The sequence below is a fragment of the Brachionichthys hirsutus genome, chromosome 13 (genome assembly GCF_040956055.1).
Source record: "Brachionichthys hirsutus isolate HB-005 chromosome 13, CSIRO-AGI_Bhir_v1, whole genome shotgun sequence".
NCBI classification, from domain to species: domain Eukaryota; kingdom Metazoa; phylum Chordata; class Actinopteri; order Lophiiformes; family Brachionichthyidae; genus Brachionichthys; species Brachionichthys hirsutus.
In genome coordinates, this window is record NC_090909.1 from 3204969 (window position 1) to 3223215 (window position 18247).

The 18247-nt window shown below is 48.7% G+C and overlaps 2 protein-coding genes across 2 annotated transcripts in view; both read right to left on the reverse strand.

Moving 5' to 3' along the window:
- Window positions 1–625: 625 nt before the first annotated feature.
- LOC137903395 (potassium voltage-gated channel subfamily KQT member 4) lies at window positions 626–10899 on the reverse strand. The gene is made up of 15 exons (XM_068747546.1): window positions 10798–10899; window positions 9725–9851; window positions 9462–9637; window positions 9027–9152; window positions 8610–8720; window positions 8407–8502; window positions 8223–8311; window positions 7510–7635; window positions 7118–7138; window positions 6559–6615; window positions 4745–4974; window positions 4559–4658; window positions 1389–1520; window positions 1108–1246; window positions 626–829 (listed from the first exon to the last, which is right to left on the reverse strand). Exons 1-15 carry the CDS (start codon window positions 10897–10899, stop codon window positions 626–628), a joined length of 1836 nt encoding a protein of 611 aa, XP_068603647.1.
- Window positions 10900–15339: 4440 nt separating this feature from the next.
- Window positions 15340–18247, reverse strand: part of nfyc (nuclear transcription factor Y, gamma) — a 16025-nt gene continuing 13117 nt past the window's right edge. Inside the window, exon 6 of the mRNA XM_068747547.1 lies at window positions 15340–15435. Within this exon, the coding sequence (XP_068603648.1) occupies window positions 15340–15435 (96 nt within the window). The remainder of the gene's footprint in view (window positions 15436–18247) is intronic.

Consider the following 18247-nt stretch of genomic DNA (forward strand, 5'->3'; position numbering starts at 1 on the left):
GACATATTCTCCCTGCTGCGTTCCGGGTAATAAAAGTGGGACTTTTGTTTCTAAAAGTTCCTCCTTTGGGTGTAATGTGGAGGTCTGGCGCTTTGGCAAGGTGGCTGTCAGCCCCGTCCGTCCGTCCGGGAGCGGGGAGGGGAGGAGGTTATATTCCTGTCAGTCATTTCTTCACTGGTTATTTGTTCACCTGGCGGCGTGGGACACTTCAGGTGCATCTCGGCATCGGGAGCTGCAAGGCCATCCTTCGCTTCCGAACAAATGACACCCGCAGAAATGTCAAATGAGTCATCAAACGCCCAGGCGGTTAGTTCAAGCAGTCGAAGTAAAATAAAAACAGAAACTAAGATCAGAGGGAAGACGTCAGAAAAATTACCAAAAAAACTAATCACAATTTTAATACTATCGGTAGTTGAAGGTGAGGAGGTGAGAGGGCCAAAATGGTTCCGTAGTCATGTCCTCTCCTCATCTCCTTTCTCCTCTGGTGTGTTGCAAATTTGAGATGATGGGTTTCCAAAACAACAAAAATCATCCCAGATGCTTACGAAGTGAAGAGAAGACATTCGGGTTGAGCGGCGCCGCACCAGGAGGCCTACTGCAAAAACGTTCACGCCCGTGTCCGCTGTCATTCGAAGTTGCCGCTCTCAGACATGGAGATGTTGAGCGTGTTGGCGGAGGGGAAGAGGTCTCTGTGGTCCGTGGGGCTGTGGTAGTCCGAGGTCAGGTCGTGGTCCAGGAGGGTGGACAGGGTGAAGTTGGACGAGCCCTTCTTCAGACACTGCGAGTAGAAGTTAAGCAGCAGGTCCAGCTTGTTCTCTATAGACTGCACCTAAGCAGAGGTACCGTGAAAGAGGTGAGCCTTCAGCTGCTGGATCGCCCACAGGAACAAGAACCACTGACTTCCTGTCTGTCTGTTAGCAAGATAACTCAAAATGTTATGGACGGATCTTGATGAAATTTCAGGGAAATGTTGGGAACATGAGATCCTGGATTCTGGATCACTTTGAAATGTTCTTTAACATTGCAGCCAAAAGAGCACATTCACATGCTTTTTGAAAAATCACAGCATCTTTTAATCTGCAGGATTCCAACACCTCCCCTTGTTACCTGTTTCTCCACTTTGACTACACGTCCCATCATGCTCAGCTCATCCAGCGGGTCCAGTTCTGGCGGCGTCTTCTCTCCCTTTTCAGGCCGAGTCTTCTTATCGGGCTGGACAGCCCCTCGTCCAATTATCTGGTCCACACTTTGACATTGAAATAAATACGTGATTGACGACTTGAATGATGTAAACGTCAGTGAATACATTTATATTCCAGATAAACAAAAAGATTGTTTCATCTTGAACAAATGTAGGAATGAGCTTTGCTTGTATTCTTGACGCCTACCGCATCTGCAGACTCTTGATGCGACCCAGCATGTCCAGGTGTCCGGCGGAATACTGCTCGATGACGTCCTTCACGTCATACGGACGCAGCGTCTCCTTAAACTTCCTCTTGGCCACCAGGAACTTTAAAATCCTACACGATTAAACAAAGACACCAGAATCACTGGGATCCTTCCTCTGAGAACCTTTAAAGAGCCCAACGCAGCAGATCCGAATAACACAGACACATAGTAAACCTTTAGAACAATGCAGCGGCGGTCCGGCGGTGATACGGGGCGGGGGGGGGGGCTGAGAATAACACGATTAATTACAGTCAGAGTGACCTTATCATTCACAAACAGCCCCAGAAGGAGAGCGGGCGGCACCACGCCGCTAAAGCGTGTGGATATAGCGTGATGATGACATCTCCCAGAGACATTTTCTTATCAGCACCTGCTGTTTCAGCAAATCCTCCGATAGAAACGTGCAACACACACACACACACACACACACACCTCGGTCGGGGCGCTCCCCTGCTTCCGCTCTTTTCTCCGTGTGACAGCTATGTTCCACAGCTGCTCCCACTCCCAGCATACATAACTCACTGTCACCACCCACACCTCTCCAGCATTTGAGGGAATCACACTGAGGAATGTTGACCCAGCATACCTGCCCCCCCCCCAGTGAACACATGGCTGACACCCACTGCCAGAGCGGTCACGGTTCGAACTGGTGCCGATGACGAGCGGAGGATGTCCCACGGATAATGGGAAGAGACAGGAGGGAATTTTATTGTGTGTGTGTGTGTGTGTGTCTTTTCTGTGTTGGGGAGGCCATTCAGGTCCCTTCTTATCAGCTCTGTGATAGGCAGCTCAGAGATGCTGATGCTGAATGCATTGAAAACATAAAACTGGGAAAGCTGCAGATGACAGCAAAAGGTTTTCTTCTTCGGCTTCTTTTTTTTTTTTTAGGAATCCTATCGCACGCAACCAGACGATGACGAGGGTTCGCCTTCACGGGCGGAAGAAAGGACATCAAATCAAAGGTCTGGCATGAGGAAGATCTGAAGCCCAACGATACACGCGATGAACACACACACAATGTGGGCTAAGCAGGACCGAGACAAAGGTGGACTTGAGAAAGGGGGCCAGGTCCTGAAATAACTGCTGTGGGCTTGCGGGTCTGCAGCGCTTGCATTTACAGCAGCTACGTCTGCTGCGAACAAAGAGGAGGAGAAGGTGAGAGGGAAGGAGGAGAAGAGTGAGAGCAGGAGGAGGAGGAGGAGAGGTGGTCTACAGCTGGTGGCGTGGCCTGATGTCCCCCCCCCCTCAGGCAACGCTTCATTTCTTGATGACTCTTGCGTTTGGGGTATTTTTACAGGTAGTTTTGTCTTATTTTGCAGGTAGATGCAGATTTTTCTTTTTGGCCAGGGTGGGTCTCAGGTGTGTGTGTGTGTGGGATGACGGAACGATATCGTTCCTTCCTAAAGAGAGGAAGTTGAGCTGTAGCAACACGGTAATGATCGCAGGGACAGGAAGTGTCATTGTGCCTCAAAATTCTCGCATAGCTGCTCCAGATGCTTTTGCAATTCAGCAAAGGTCCCTGATCGCCTCCAATGGCAAGGCTTCATCTGCGACTTCAAAATGACTGTTATGCTGACAAGAATCCGAGATGGGCCAACTAGGCCGAACGACCCGGGGGCCAAGTCCGATTCTTTGCCAGGTTAGACAACCGACCTGCTAAGTGAACGCCTGAGCTCGTTTGTGCTCTCAGTTCTACCTGCAGAGAAATCTACCGCGTAAACATTATACGAGTTGAAGAAAATAGAGTTGAAACGCTGCAAAAAAAATGATGACAGTGTCTAAAAATGAAATGGTTATAAATAGCAGAGCATATCCAGACTATTTATTTAACAGAGTAGGAGCTTCATCCAAGACTGCAAACGTGCAGAAATCCGTTGTGTTTCCTACAGGATCAGATTTGAGCATAGAGAGACCTTGTTTTACTATCCCTCTCTTCTCCTCCTCTGCTCCTCCTCCGCTCCTCCTCCCCATCCCTCCACACCTAAACAAGACGCTACACTGATAAACCACATGCATCTCTGCAAACTTAAGTGTCAGCACTAAGGCCCGCTGCAGAAGTCTGGGTTTCACAGACATCAATCACGAACATCGGTAAGACGCTGCATGTGTGTGTGTGTGTGTGTGTGCACCTGCTCTTTACACACCTGCACTATCTATAGGAAGGCCCTTTTCTTCCATTGGTGCAGCACAGAGCAGCTGAGGTCAGACCTGTCTTCTGAGTCCACTGCATACCTGGTCTGTGCCGTGCATGGCGACGCCATACAACAATACAGAACGCCAAGTGTTAGCATTAGCAGAGCGCCAGCCTCAGATGAGCTGAAGAATCCCCGAAGGGGCAGCCAAGCACACGACGATGCGGTCGTGTGCATCCCAACAGCTGGGCCACATGGACGTCCAAACACACTCACACGCTCATTTGTTTCCAGGCACATTCCCACTTCTTTCAGGGACGCGCAGGGAACAGAGCAGACGGCGTCACGCTGCCATGAGAAAAATGGCGTGAGGGAAAACGGCGCCGACGTCGAGGAGCAGGAAGAAAGTCGATGTGATCCGCCCTCATCAAACCTCTCTGGAGGCCAGCGCGGCCCCAGCACCAGATGTTTGCCAGCAGTTGTCATTTTTTTCTGCCACCATCAGTGAAAAACTCCACGCATTTGTTTGTGTGTGTCTCCGATGGGACGTCCAGACATTTCAGGCTAATTATCATAATTGTGGTGCACACACACACACACACAAACTGCTGCCATACTGTACTGTAATCATCCACCTGTACTGAATGTGTGTGTGAAAGACAATCTTATCACGCCACCTCACACACATGGCCGGCCTGAGTGATCTGAGGGACAAAGTCAGTGGACGCTGCTTGCAGGAGGACTCAGGAGGACGTCTTCTGCTCGGTCAGCTGAATCGGATCAAAGCTGCACCTAAACGGAGGAGCAGCTTGTTGTTCACCCGTTAATGTAACCTGCAAATATCCCGCGAGGAAGGTTGGGGTCCGAGCACGCACGTGAAGGTCGCTCGTGTGCAAAGGGACCTTATTCTGCCCAAACACAGGAAACCCTGAGGCTTAAGGAGTTTAAAAGCACCGTGCGTGCATGGCGGGACTCACCTGACGGCCCGGATGAGCGTCTTCACTGCTGGGATGACGTCCTCCATGGCCACGTCACAATAGGGTTTGTCTTCCACACTGTCCTCCCCAGCCCCGTCCACTGAGGCGTAAAGACAGAGGCAGGGATTTGATTACACACCAACCTGAGCACGGCGGGTTGAACTCCTGCGTCTGGGCGTCACCTACCGTCGGGAGACGGACGCGGTTTGAGGCGGAGGGAGGTGCGGAAGCGCGTGCGGTCGTTAAAGCTCCAACTTTTCTGGACTTTTCCCGGACTGGCGGCCTCGGGGACGTTCTCCTGGCTCGGTGACTGTCGGACGCTGGAGCCGGGAGCCAACGGCGACGCCTTGTTCCGAATGGTTTGGGATGATCGGGAATTGTTCATCCTAATCCGATCCCGGAAGCCAATCTTACTGCTGATAGTATAGATAGAACAGTCAAACACCTAAAGGCAGAGAGATCCGGGATGGTGATCGGCTCGGGGGGGGGGGGCGGGGGGGGTTCAATTCGATATCCATGAATTTGACCTTTGTGGGAAGCTAGGCTGTGCTACCGCCGAGGGTTTAGAGAAGCCGCGGGAGCTTTGTTAGAAAGGGTTTGTTAGTAACAGTGAATGCATGACCTCAGACTTCTACGGCGTCCCGTCAACAAACAGACGAAACGGGGACACAAACGACAAGGTCAAGAACAAACTAGCTGACGTCAACAACGCTAAGAGAAATCATTTTGCTCATGCGCCGATCACAGCACCTGATTCAGCAGAAATCAGACTGAAACCCGATTCAAGACCTGCAGCAGTGCTGGGGACGGCAGAAAAATGTTCCGGTCAACATCAAAATAACGGCACGCTTCTTTAATCCCGTCAGTGCATAAGCATCGGGAATATCGACTTCAAAGCACAGCCACACGCAAAAAAAAGGTTTCTTATTATGCCTCAGTCGCGCAACCCAAGACATGCAGGGACGTGAGATCATTTATTGACAGGAAGGCTATTTGGCGGCCTTTTTTTTTCACGCCTAGCAGCGTTGTTATAGCATGCTACCACTCCTTCTCCGTAGCCACTTCCACATTACGTAAGGAAATGCAAACATCATGCACCGCAGATCGATTCCAGTCCAGAGTCGTTCGCTCCCACATTTCTACGCTGATACACTCTTTGATGTGCGTGCGTTATTGAAATTAAAATTTAAAGAGTAAAGGGATGTTAGCGGAAACAGCATTTCATCCAAACAAGCTGAAATGCCTCAAGTAGACTGGAGGAAATGAGGGGGGGGGGGGGGGGGGATAGAGGGAAAGACTTCTGCAGAAAAAGCTTTCCGAGACATTCCGAGCAAATCACATGCAATCAATCACACCTGAAAGCTTTGCAAAAACACAGCGCAAACACTTTTGATTTTGCACAAAGGTTGCAAGACCAGCGTCAAACTGGAAAAGCATGCCGAATCCTTCTCTCCAAGAAGACGTGAGGCAAACAACGGAAGCGGAGAATCTGAAATGAGTCAAGGGTGAATCCATTCCTTTGACTTCAGCTCCAATTTGGGATTTTTTTTTTTGCTGATTTATTTCATCCATTAATTTCATGTTTAAGGAAACATCTGAGAATAGCCTAAAACAAAAGATGTCATCATCATAAACCACTGAGGACTTATGTTGTGTTTTCAACGCATGATTTAGCATGACTTCGAAAACAAACCAAGCACTTCAGACATCCTCTCAGGAAAGAGGAGAACAGCACTTCCTCATTCACTCTAGAATTTGTGGACCGGTCCAGCGGATATTCTTTTAACAGGTAAAAGCTAATATAATTTGAAAGCAACACAAATATCGAGGCAATGTGTATATTCTTCTCGTTCATTAATAATTTAGGATGCCTCTGGACCGTTCCTGCAAATTCCCAGAGTATTTCAGGGAAGCCGAGCGGCTTGTGTCGGAGCAGGAGTGGTGCTATCGTCTGGTGGTGTCTAAGCGTGCCCCGTGCACAGGCTTGGAGCCGTGGATACCTCTGCTTGCGGCCAGCGTGAATCCGGAAGAGACCCCGTTTTTTAGATAGCAACTGACTGGAGAGACACACAAGGCAGAGGGGAGAGTGGGTGAGCTGGGGGGAAGAGAGGAATGGAGGAAGTGTTGGGCAGGGAAGTGACGGAGAAGCACTAGGACCCAACCTGAGTACGTGGCGAACCCACAAGGGTAAAAAAAAAAAAACCATAGCAAAGGAAAACACCAGGGAGAGAGGGTTAGCTGGAGGGGTGAGGTGCAACGTCTCGTCTCCCGACAGGAGCGCTGGGAGGTGCTCCTCTGGAGGCGGGTTTGGATTATGGAGACAGGAGGTGAGGAGGCGAGTTTGAAAGATCATGCAGAGTTTTCACCTGCGCATATTCATCAAGATAGCCCTTCAAGCCCGACGGCGTTACGGCTGGAGATCCAGCCGGCAACACTCGTGTTAATCGGGTAGACGCGCTTCTCTCCTTTCATGCATGCACAAGTCCATCAGTCCCTCCGCTACGCTGGCTCTTGTTTTAACAGTGAATACCCCTTTAATCAACAAGCAATAGAACGAACCTGCATGGAACTTCTGCCTTCCTGGGGACAGATGGTGGGGGGGGGGGGGAGATGGACGGCATGGAAAAGATAGGATGGAAATAAAAGGGAAAGACCAGTGAATGAATAGCGGGAGGCGGTGGAGATGGCAAGAGTGTGAGCTGGGCAGACAAAGATGCAGAGAAGCAAGGGGGGGGGGGCTGGAACACAGTGGTCTCAGATCAGTGTTAGTGACACATCGTTAGGTACACAACACATCCATGCAGAAGAGGCTCCGGACAAGTTAGCCTTGATGTCCTTGTTGTGACAGTTTGGATCGTGTGTCTGCGTGCGAGCCTGAGCCTAAGCAGAATTCTGGCCACTTTGATGTACTGTGAGGGGGGCGGGGTGAAGGGGGGGGGGGGGGTGCGTACCTGTCCCCCGACAGGTAGGGCGAGCTGTAGGGCCGCAGCCCAGACAACAGCGTGTGGTAGGAGTTGTGGAGAACCTTCTTGGTGTTACGCTGTCGCTGGAGGTGACTGAACAGAAGTGTCAGTTCTCTGACACCCCGCGTTCACAAATAAAGACGCACACACACACACACACACACACACACATAACACAAAACAAAAACAAATATCAAATGAAAAAATAAAACAAGAAAATATGAAAAACTCACAAAAAGGCCAAAATCAGTGGTCCAAGCGCTCAAAAGAAGAGGGATGCTCCAGAGAAATCAGACGAGAGGCGAGCATCGAAATTTAGATCACACAAAGTTTAGACTTCAGTTCGTCAAAGAGACGCATTTCTGTTGGTGTTTCTCACGGTCCTCTCCTTTTAAGCAAATCAAAAATTTGTCAAATTAATACAGAAATGCAAAATATAAGAAACCACAATAACAAAACTGTAATTGGATATAGAAGCTTAATAGAGGGCTGGCGTCAAATGAAAGATAATCCAAAGAAAATAAGAGGAAACATTTACAACCCCCCCTCTGCACTAATGCTGTGTCGGTTTTCTCATAATAATATGAATGTTTGAGCAGAAACAGAGCAAAATATCTAAAATCTCCGAAGATCCGAAGACAAGCACAGGTTTCTGATCACTGACTCGACCCAGAGCTGGACAGGTGAGTGAAAGGGCCTACCTGAACGAAGGCAACATGCTGTCATAGAAGTACCATGTGGCTGTTAAGTAGGAGTGCTTTGCATCTGTAGAGTAGAGGCGCCATGCAGCCTAAAAAGAAAAGACACAAGGACAGAAAGAAGATGCTCATTTTAATGTGCTTTGCGTGTTTCTGTGGCCGGATTAAAGCCGCGGGCGGCCGTTACCTGTATCAGGTTGGCGGCAGGCATCCTCCTTTTCTCAAAGTGCTTTTGCCGGTGCTGCTCTTGTACCTTCAGGGCAAAGCCTGATCCCAGAATTCCCTGAAGGTCAGAGGTCAGGGTAACGAAAGCAGCGGCTAACTGGGTTATGAGTAAACATATATGATTTATAGTATATATATATATATACATATGTATAGGAGACTCACAGCAGGCAGGGCAAAGAATGAGACACCTAGAAGAGCGAAACCTGCAGCGAGGAGTCGACCCTGCCAGGTACGGGGTACCTTATCGCCGTAACCGATAGTGGTCAGAGTAATCTGGGGGGGGCGGTGGAAAAACAACAACTAAAAGCAAACCGTCTGATAAAAGAAGAATCATAAATGTGAACATGAATCCAAATGTATAAAATATTGCTGCATTTTTAAAACAAAAGAAAATTGAAAAAAAAAAAGAATTAAAAAAGAAAGCCTCCACTTCTCTACTATTGATATTTGTAAATCTCTTGCACTTACCAAATTAACATCTAAACAAGCCTTTAGTTCTTTTGAGACAGGGCACTGATGGTAAAGGTACATTTATATATAGCCATTGGCTTGCAGCTGTGCGCTCTGTGTACTACTCACAGTCCCCCACCAGAGGGAGTCTGCATAGGTGTTGAAGTCTGTGTTGACATCTTTCTCTGCCAGGTAGACGAGGAATGAGGCGAAGATCAGAACCAGGAAGCCAATGTACCAGGCTGTAATCAGCTCCTGAGAGAGAGAGAGAGGCAGAGAGAGAGACAGAGAAAGAGAGAGCGGCGGGCATCGGTCATCATTAACCCATCTCTATCTTCATCATTGGGTAAAACCCCATCAGCATCATCACATTTGGCTTCCACTTTGACCCGTCTGCACAGTTCTGCTTACACGGACGGCTGATGCATCAATTCATCATCATCATCATCATCATCATCATCACCTAACTGTATTTACAGCCGACCGCTGGGTCTCAAAACTATGTTTAATTTAAATTAATGCTTTTAGATAAAATGATGCATGTACAAAACCCCCGTTTAACACCTTGCTGTGGGCGTAAACCACCGATCCCAGCAGTTTCCAGGTGCCCCCTCGCCGGTCCATGCGAACCATCCGCAGGATCTGGAGGAAGCGCATGCTGCGCAGCGCCGACGTGGCGAAGATGTTGCCCTGCGTCCCTGCAGCTATCACCGCCAAGGACGCGACGAAGACGATGAAGTCTGTTCAGAAAACAAAAAGACAGACGAGTCATGGTGTGATGTGTCACACACACACACACACACACACACAGACACACACACACTAACCTATGACACAGAAAGGCTTCCTGGCAAATCTCAGACGTCCCTGCCATCCCCGGTACCTGCAGCAACAGCCAGCGGCCCAGATCCTGATGAAGTACTCCAACCCAAACACCACGATCATCACAAACTCCTATACAAGCCACACACACACAGACACACACACACACACACGCACACACAATACACTGTTTGGGAGATCAACTAAACAAATCTCCACCACCAAAATAACTGAATTTTTTTTTTTTTACTTTTTCATTTCATTCATTGTTTGAATTTCAATTTTTTTGTTGATGTCCTGCGCTAATATGATGAGAATAAATCTTCCGGAATCTTGGACCATAAAACTAATCAATCAATCATTCTCAAAGGTTCAGTCTACACATCTTCACATCACCGTTTATAGGAATATATTTATATATATTCTTTGCCAATAACAGAATGTTAAAAACTGCTTTTGTGCCCTTCGCCTTCTGCACCAGCTGGTATTTGCGTGCATCCTGTCGGCACTCTATGATGCCCTGACAAACGATATGCGTGAGATCAATATCAGCGTGGAAACATTTCAAAAAAGCTCAGTGCTTAAGTTTAGCTTAAGTTGCGCTGAACCAATCAGTCACCGAGTAAAGTCCACTAATGGGCGATTGCCTCCTAATGGCCGGGTGATTGATCGATAGAGGGAACAGTGGGGGGGGGGGGGGATTGTGAAAGTCAAAAGTCTGACCATTAAATTACACAACGATGAAAACACGGTGGGAACAGAAGAGGGAGAGAGGACGGCCCGGGCGCGGGAGGAGAAAGCGCGTATCCATTACCTTTCAGTAAAGTAGCCTGAGCGCAGAGGAAGATGGGAGGAAGAGGAGGAAATTAGGTAGCAATTAGGATTATTGCATCGTGTGTGATTTACTGCACAGTCAACAACACCTGCATCCTTCCACCTGCTGACGTGGCTGTCTGCGCCTCCGCCAGCAAAGCCAATCAAACACATAAAGCGGATATGAAGACACATAATATGGTGTCGAGACAGGAGGAGCCACAGCGGGCCGCGAGGCAGACGAGCTGCGCGCAACGGGTCTTACCAGGATGAAGAGGCTTTGGTTGGCGAACTTCTGGTGGTCGGGGATGGTGGAGAACACGGACAGCACCAAGCAGCTAAACACCAGCAGGAAACTGAAACACATGGGTCCGTATTAAAGCGTACCGTGATGTAAAAAGGTTCTGCAGCTCTCGCTAAAACAGAAATGACTGTCCCCCCAGAAGTAATGGCCACTTCAGTTTGAGAACTACTCGCACAAAAACACGACATAAATCCCAGTAAATTGCGGCTCGTGTTCGGCCCGACTCTCGTGTTTTGTATAAACATCTCATCCGGAGAGCGACGCTGGAGGAGACGGAAGTCTCCGCCGTGAAATCCTTTCTCGACCCAAACTGTCATTGTTTGTAGTACGCGCTGCAGGTCACGCTAAATCACTGCCTGTTCTGTCGGAGTTCCTGCGAGGTTAAAACCTTTTAGGTACGGGCTACAACTTACCCATCATAGGGTTCCTGTTCCAAGGTGTTCCTCAGGGCAACGTTTTTGTTCAGTGTTAAATGTCAACAGTCGTATCATTTTGCTTTACATGGCATGGCCTGCCCGGCGGCAGCTGCCGGTCCAGCTGGATGTCCGAGCCCGGTGTTATGGAACACTTGTTGGACTAAAACCAACTCTCACACAATGAGGCCTTTTCTCTTCAATTAGTAATGCGCTCAACAAGCTTCTCAGTTCTCACCGGGCTGAAGCGTGAAAAAGGAATGCATTTTAAGGACTCCCATTAAAATCCAGCTTGAATACAACAAAGCGGAGTCGGACAGCTTCAGCCGAGACAGGAAATGCACAGTAGGTCGAAACGCAAGTGCATCGCCTTTTCTTTTCTTTTTTATCTCGATAATAGCCGCAATCCAGATCAGATCTGGATGGAATTCGGTGGTGAGATAGAGAACCCCGCCCTACACGATTGTGTCAAATTCCGTGAACATCGGTCAATAATCAACCGAGATATTGAAGAACAGATTATGAAGCTCCATTTACTGCATTTATACGCCAAGTGATCCAGAATCTCTTGGATCATCACCCAAATGTAATCATCTTTTCCTGGTAACAATCCAGACATTTCCAGAAAGTTTCATCGATATCCCTCTGTAACTTTCTGAGTTACGTTGCTAAAAGTCAGACAGACCGACTTAGCCTCCTTGCTGGAGGTAATAAAATGCTCATTAAAATGCTCTGAAGACACCAAACAGACACTCCTAAATGACCGCTGTGTGTTCCTCGGCCCGGCGGAGCGTGAGAGCGAGAGCCCGCGCCGCTTTAAGAAACACACAGGCAGAAGACGCTCCACAAACAACGCAGTTTGGTCGTCCATCAGTAAAGTGCTGACTGAAACGTCTGTCTTTTTCCCCTCAATTAAGTCAAAGCACTGTGTGTATTTCCACAAGGAGGAGATTCGTCCGGCGGCATCTCAGGCGGCTAACTTTCATTAACTCGTGCTTTACGACAGGAAACGAGTTAGAGCGCAGATATGGCGTAATGGCGTCCTCATCGCCTTGACTTGTGCTTTGTATTTACACATTGTACATAGCTGCTAAACGTTTACATGCTGCCGGGATAGAGACTTCGAGACCATGCGGAGTGAGAGTCGTATTTCCGCTGAGCGCGCACTTTCCCCCCCCATCGCATCCGTCCCAGCCGAACCACCAGCCCTCCCGTCGAGGAATTTACAAGCATAAACATGATTTGAACAATTACACGTCAGAATAAATGATGGCCTCACGGCCGAGACAGATGAACAGAAACAGATATAGAGGAAAAATAAGTCCTTGAATCTCCCTTTAGAGGTGAAAGCTGCAACACGGGACGATGCTTCATCTGGATGCTCAACATGTTATATAGTGACTCTGAAGCCACGGTGATATAATGAATAAAATAAAAAATGCTGCTCAGGAGGTTTATTGTAAGGCCGTCTTGCATTAGTAATTGCTCCAGAGCCTCGACAAAGAATAATGCCTGCTCTGCTATACAGAGAATATCCGACTATTATCAAAAAGCCAATCGACTGTAATTTGTCTCTCGGACACTGTGGAGGATTAGGGAAAGCATGCAGGGGCGGCAAGACGACGAGAAAGAACGAAAGAGCAACCCTGAGATGGCTTTCTAAACAATGGCTATTCATTCTCACCCCAGGTACGGCCCGTCCCTCCTGAAGCCCCAACTGATTACTGTTCAGCCTCTGCAGGTCTTATACGTGTACACAGTTTAGCTCGCGGCCCGTAAAGCTCCAGAGGGCCGTCGGGCTGCCGGCGGGGCAAGCAGCAGATGAAGGTGGAAGCTCGCAGGGAGCTTTTACCGCAGCTTTCCTGTAACCATACGTACGTGAAAACCAAGATCTCACGTTATATTGAACGGCCCACAACGATACTCCAAGTGCGATTAATCGGTATTCCCAGTGCTAATTACCACAGGTATTTGTGTAGTTGTGTGTGTGTGTAGGTGTGTGTGTTTATCCTCCCCATGCCCGTCAGAAGCTGAGCCGAACCGTGAGAGAATGCACTTCTGATTCAATCACCACTGGATGATGAAGCAGCTATCAGCTACACACAGCAGAGGAGGAGGAGGAGGAGGGAACAGATGGACCGATGAAGAAGACAGAGAGGGAAAAGATAAACAGAGGGGGGGAAAAAAGAAAGAAAGAGCAGCCTGAATTCTCTCAAAGAGGGGGAACGTAAAGTAAAAGGTCCCCGGGGTCATCAGTGGACGTGGCGGGTGGGTATGTGTGTGTGAGGGGCGCCGCTCCTGATCCATACGCCTGCAGTCCGTGCACACAGAGCGAGTGAACAAACACACAAACAGACCAATTATTGAACGCACACTTGCGATACTCCGACTTCCAACAGGACATTCGTAAGTAAACATACAGAGGCTGCCTAAACAAACGTACAACCAAAAAAAAGTTAGTCGCGCGTGAGGCCAGTCAAATGTCACCTTGAGGTTTCGCACCTGTATCGTGCTAACAAAAGCGCAATTCGTCAAATAACGATGAAAGCACAACTAAACGAGTGAGAAGTGAGAAGGAGAAGGAGGGGAGAGCACTAGCAAAGATAAGGAATGGAGGAGGGAAAAGGGAGGAGAAAGGGGGGGAACGGTAGAAATATATTAATAGCTTTCCCCTCCTTAAATAGCGGCTTCAAGCAAAAAGAGTGCAGGTAGGCTGCAGAGAGCAGCACAGTCTCCGTCCTGGTTGTTGCCCCCCCACCCGCCCCCCCTTCTTCTGGGACAGAAAACTTATAAAGGCAGAAACAACAAAAACCAACGCACAAACCAATAAGACATGAAAAGTGCTTTTTCACGAGGAAACAAGCTGACTGAGCATTTTAAAGACGCTCTGGCACGTGCCCCCAGCAAGACAGGTGAGGGAGGGGGGGGGCAGGTAAGCGTGCGTGTTTCTTTTCTTCAGCAAACCACAACTAGAATACAACGTGATGAATCACGTGGGTTACGATGTAACCGTGGTTCTCTGAGTGGAAGAGCCCCCCCCCGTCAGACCCTCCCACAGGTCGCACCTCCACAGGTGAAACCGGCTTCTTCTTCCACACATCCAGGCCTTGAGTGCAGGAGGTGCCCTTTGCCCTACAGCTTGAGCATGCTTCTCCTCCCGAGCCTGTTCAGGAGAGTGAGGAGCAACCCGCGAGGAGCAACCCGCAAGGAGGAACCCACAAGGAGCAACCCGCAAGGAGCAACCCGCGAGGAGCAACCCGCGAGGAGCAACCCACGAGGAGCAACCCGCAAGGAGCAACCCGCGAGGAGCAACCCACGAGGAGCATGCTTACTTGTTAACATCTTGTTTGTCTTTCTTTGTTCCTTATCCCAGTTTTCGGAATGCCGTCATCGGAGTGATGACGCACACCAGTGCCTTATATAGAATGTATGTGTGTGTGTGTGTGTGTGTGTGTGTGCACAGCCGGTGTGTACCACAAAATTATCCACATCATCTATTTGCTGGGGACAAAACCCCATAATATTGAATATGTAGACAGAGAACGTCTCAGTGATTTGCTTAACCGAGACGGAGATGTGTGTCACTGTGTGTCACTGTGTGTCACCGCAGACACGCAAACAGCTTCTTTTATTGTGCGCACAGCCCTACACAAATCCACACACAAGCACCGTTCAGCCGAGATGTCAAACACACCTACGTACAAACATTCCCACTCAGAGGAGCCGCTGACGGCCGGGCCGTTCCACCGTCTGTCCTCAGGAGACGGACTCCAAACAGAATGCCAATTAGACTGATAGATTTTCCCTGCTGGAGAATTTCACTCCCAGTCAGAGCAGCACACACACACACACATACACTAAATTGCATCACGGTTGATTACTTTTCATTTGAATAATTAAGCCATTCCTTCATTTCCAGAAACAGAAGCGTAATAGTTTAAATGCTAAAGAAATTACCTCTTTGAGTGCCATTTACGTCTAAAGACGTTTTTTTGAAGCCCAAACATTCACTGCCAACCCTGACATTGAAATCTGCCTCTCTTCATCGGCCAATAAATGCAGAACGATGAAAGAGGGAGACTTTAATCTTTCACTTGGTAGGTTCGGTGTTTGCGTAGTCGTAGTAATGAATATTCTGTGGGGCTTGGAATATCGGGGAAACTGGGGCACTCAGCATATAGCTGAGCTGAAAATGGCCAGCACTCAATGAGTTAAGAGTTAAGTTGTGCCAAAGTGCAAAGGCGTAATGCTTTCAAAGGAGAAAAACAAGGTCCTTTTTTTTATGAAATAATGAGATTATTACGTCACAACTCTGAGAACCATTTTGTGGTGGAATAAACTGTCTTGTCTGGATTAAATCTCAATGAAGCGAGATGAATGAAAACCTGTCCAACCTGCTCTGACCGGACATCTCGCACTGATTCGTCCATAAAGGAACTCCCCTTGTGATTTATATGCACCATTATTGACTTCATTTGGCCACTAAGCAGGAAGAAATGCCAACCATTGTAAAGACCCGAATGCGCTCAGACTGCGGCGTGTGCGCGCCGACACACAAACTGCTGATGTGGCCGCGCTCCATTGTCCTGTCCTCCTGCTCTTTGTCTCTCATGGACTTCTTGTCAGAGCTCTTCTCTGTACAGAGCTCAGAGACGCAACCGGGACGGAGGCAAAGAGAGCTCTGTGAGAGCTCTGACATTTAGCCGCGGCATTGTTAGCACCAGCTAACCAATTAGCGCACAGCCTACGAAGCCTTTGGCGCCGGAGGTGCAGCGGTGCGCTTGTGTAATACTGACATTTCACCACTGAACCGGTGCGTGAACTCAGCCTTCACACAGCAGTGCTGGGGGGGGGGGGGGGGGGTCTTGATCCCAAATGGGAGGCAGAGGGAATTCAAGGAACTGCTGGATCAGAACCAGATTAAGTGATAGTGACCCCCCCTGATCAGAGCTGTGACTGAATTTCAGGCCAATCATCATTACTCTGTGACGGGTCTAATCTCGTTACCATGAGAGCGGGGATCTGCGCTGATGGATTACAGAGGGTCAGGGGGCGTCTCTGGAGGATCGAGAGACAACAAAAAGAAAGAGGTTACTGTAATATTTGAACTCTAGGTAATGGGATTGGCCCGGCAGCTTGAGACGCAGCGTGTAAGAAAGTGAACCGGGGGGGGGGTCACACAACACAAGCCTGGTCGGTCAGCGGATCTCAGAACCGGCGAGATTGACGGAGGATTTACGCAACGCTTGCAGGAATATTAAGACGCCGTTACTAATTCCAGCGGTTGAGGGCCTTTAAAGACGAGATTGGAGGCTGTGCACATTTCATTATCTTGTTTTTTTTTTCCCCTTTCAGATGACTTTGTGAAGTTTATTTTTATTCTTCAAGTAAAGTTCGTAACATTTGTTGCTTGTAGGTAATCTAATACAAGTTTTATGCTTTCAAGTTAAAATGTCCTTTTTATTTATTGATGGAGGGTAAAAAACGAGATGGATTTCGTTTCATGTGGAGATTACGTCCGGGATCACGCGTGATGTTTAGAGCACGCAACACCAACACACAAACGAAACCACATCAGTTTCCTGAGCACCAATGTTCACGTTAAAAGACAATGACGTGCTTAACTAGTATTAGGTATAAAATATTCTCATGGGGGATTAATCCCTGTAGATTATAGAATGATTATCCATTGGTCAAGGCACCCCAGCACCCCAGAACCAGAACCACACTAGTAAAGTCAACACGTTCTCTGTAAAATACTTTACTTTACTTTACTACGACTCCCCATGGATGGAAGCCAAAGCGGTGACCCGCTGACCCCGCTGCTGGCGTCGCCTCTTTGATGGCGATGCCTCCGTCGGTGTGGGGCAGATAGGCGGTGGCTATAAGGGTGGTGTCTGGACGGCCTATCTTGTCTGTCTGCCGGCTAACTTTAGGTCACGTTGCACGGCGGGGGGCTGCACTGCTTCAGACCTCAGTCCCCGTACTTCCTGTAAAGTATATACGAAGTAAATATCTGGTGCTGCGGCGCCGTTCGCACACGGTGGCATTGACATGGAGGCCCGGCCGCGGACCGGACCACTTACGAGCCTCTCAGCCTTAACCTCCCCTCTCTTTAACTCGTTAATACCAATTAGGGGGGGGGAACATGGGGGGGGGGGGAGGATAAGAGGAGAGCGATAATACTCCTCTGAATTATTCATCCCTCTGCCGAATCCCACCCCGCCCTCCAGCCGGATTCCTGCTTTCAATCCTCTCCACTGTCCCATCAGTTTCTGCCTCTTCGTCTGCAGCCACTCTGAAGGTCAAGGTGCGCGGCCATCGAGCTACTCTTTACAAAGTGTCCATTGTGTCCCCGAAGGTCTCGCAGCGTCGCCCTTTCATGTATGAAAAGTAGCTGTGTGAGGAATGAGAAGGAGCGATTTGGGAGTTCTTTCATTCCCACATTCATTGTTGAAAGCTGCAGCCACTCGTTAATCCGGGTCAGAAAGGTGGGATTAGGTTCGATTAGAACTATAAAACATTTCAGAAAACAATTTTACGGAAAGGGAACGTTCCAAATTCCGGGGGGTGGGGGGGTGGGGTGGGTATGTGGAAGAGATAAATAAAGGAGGGTCAAATAATGCTTCGAACAAACGAGAGGATGACGAGACAATCAGAGGCGGAATGGAAAAGAGAGGCAGATGAGGTATCGTCTGCGAGGTCTCATCGCACACTTGCTGACATGGCTTTAATCTCAGGGCCAAGAGAAGACCTGAGGGCCCACCGACACACACACACACACACACACACACACACACACACACACTGAGCAAACATGCTTGGCGACATGTAGGGACTGATTTACAGCGTGTGCATGAAGTAGCGCTAGCAGCTGACAGACATGACATCATCATGTGCAGAAATGAGGACGGCTTGACGCGACAGGTTTATGTTTGGCTCTTAACTCTTGGCAAAGATACATTTCTGTACCTTCTACAAGAAAATATGTCTGACGC

What these genes read in the sequence shown, in the direction of transcription:
- LOC137903395 (XM_068747546.1), bottom strand. Translation starts at nt 10,899, where the DNA reads ATGTGTTTCAGTTTCCTGCTGGTGTTTAGCTGCTTGGTGCTGTCCGTG. An exon ending in ACCAAAGCCTCTTCATCCTG is followed by an intron (nt 9,852 to 10,797) that starts GTAAGACCCGTT and finishes TGGCTTGTATAG; the next exon opens with GAGTTTGTGATGATCGTGGT. An exon ending in ATCAAGAGTCTGCAGATGCG is followed by an intron (nt 1,247 to 1,388) that starts GTAGGCGTCAAG and finishes TCAATGTCAAAG; the next exon opens with TGTGGACCAGATAATTGGAC.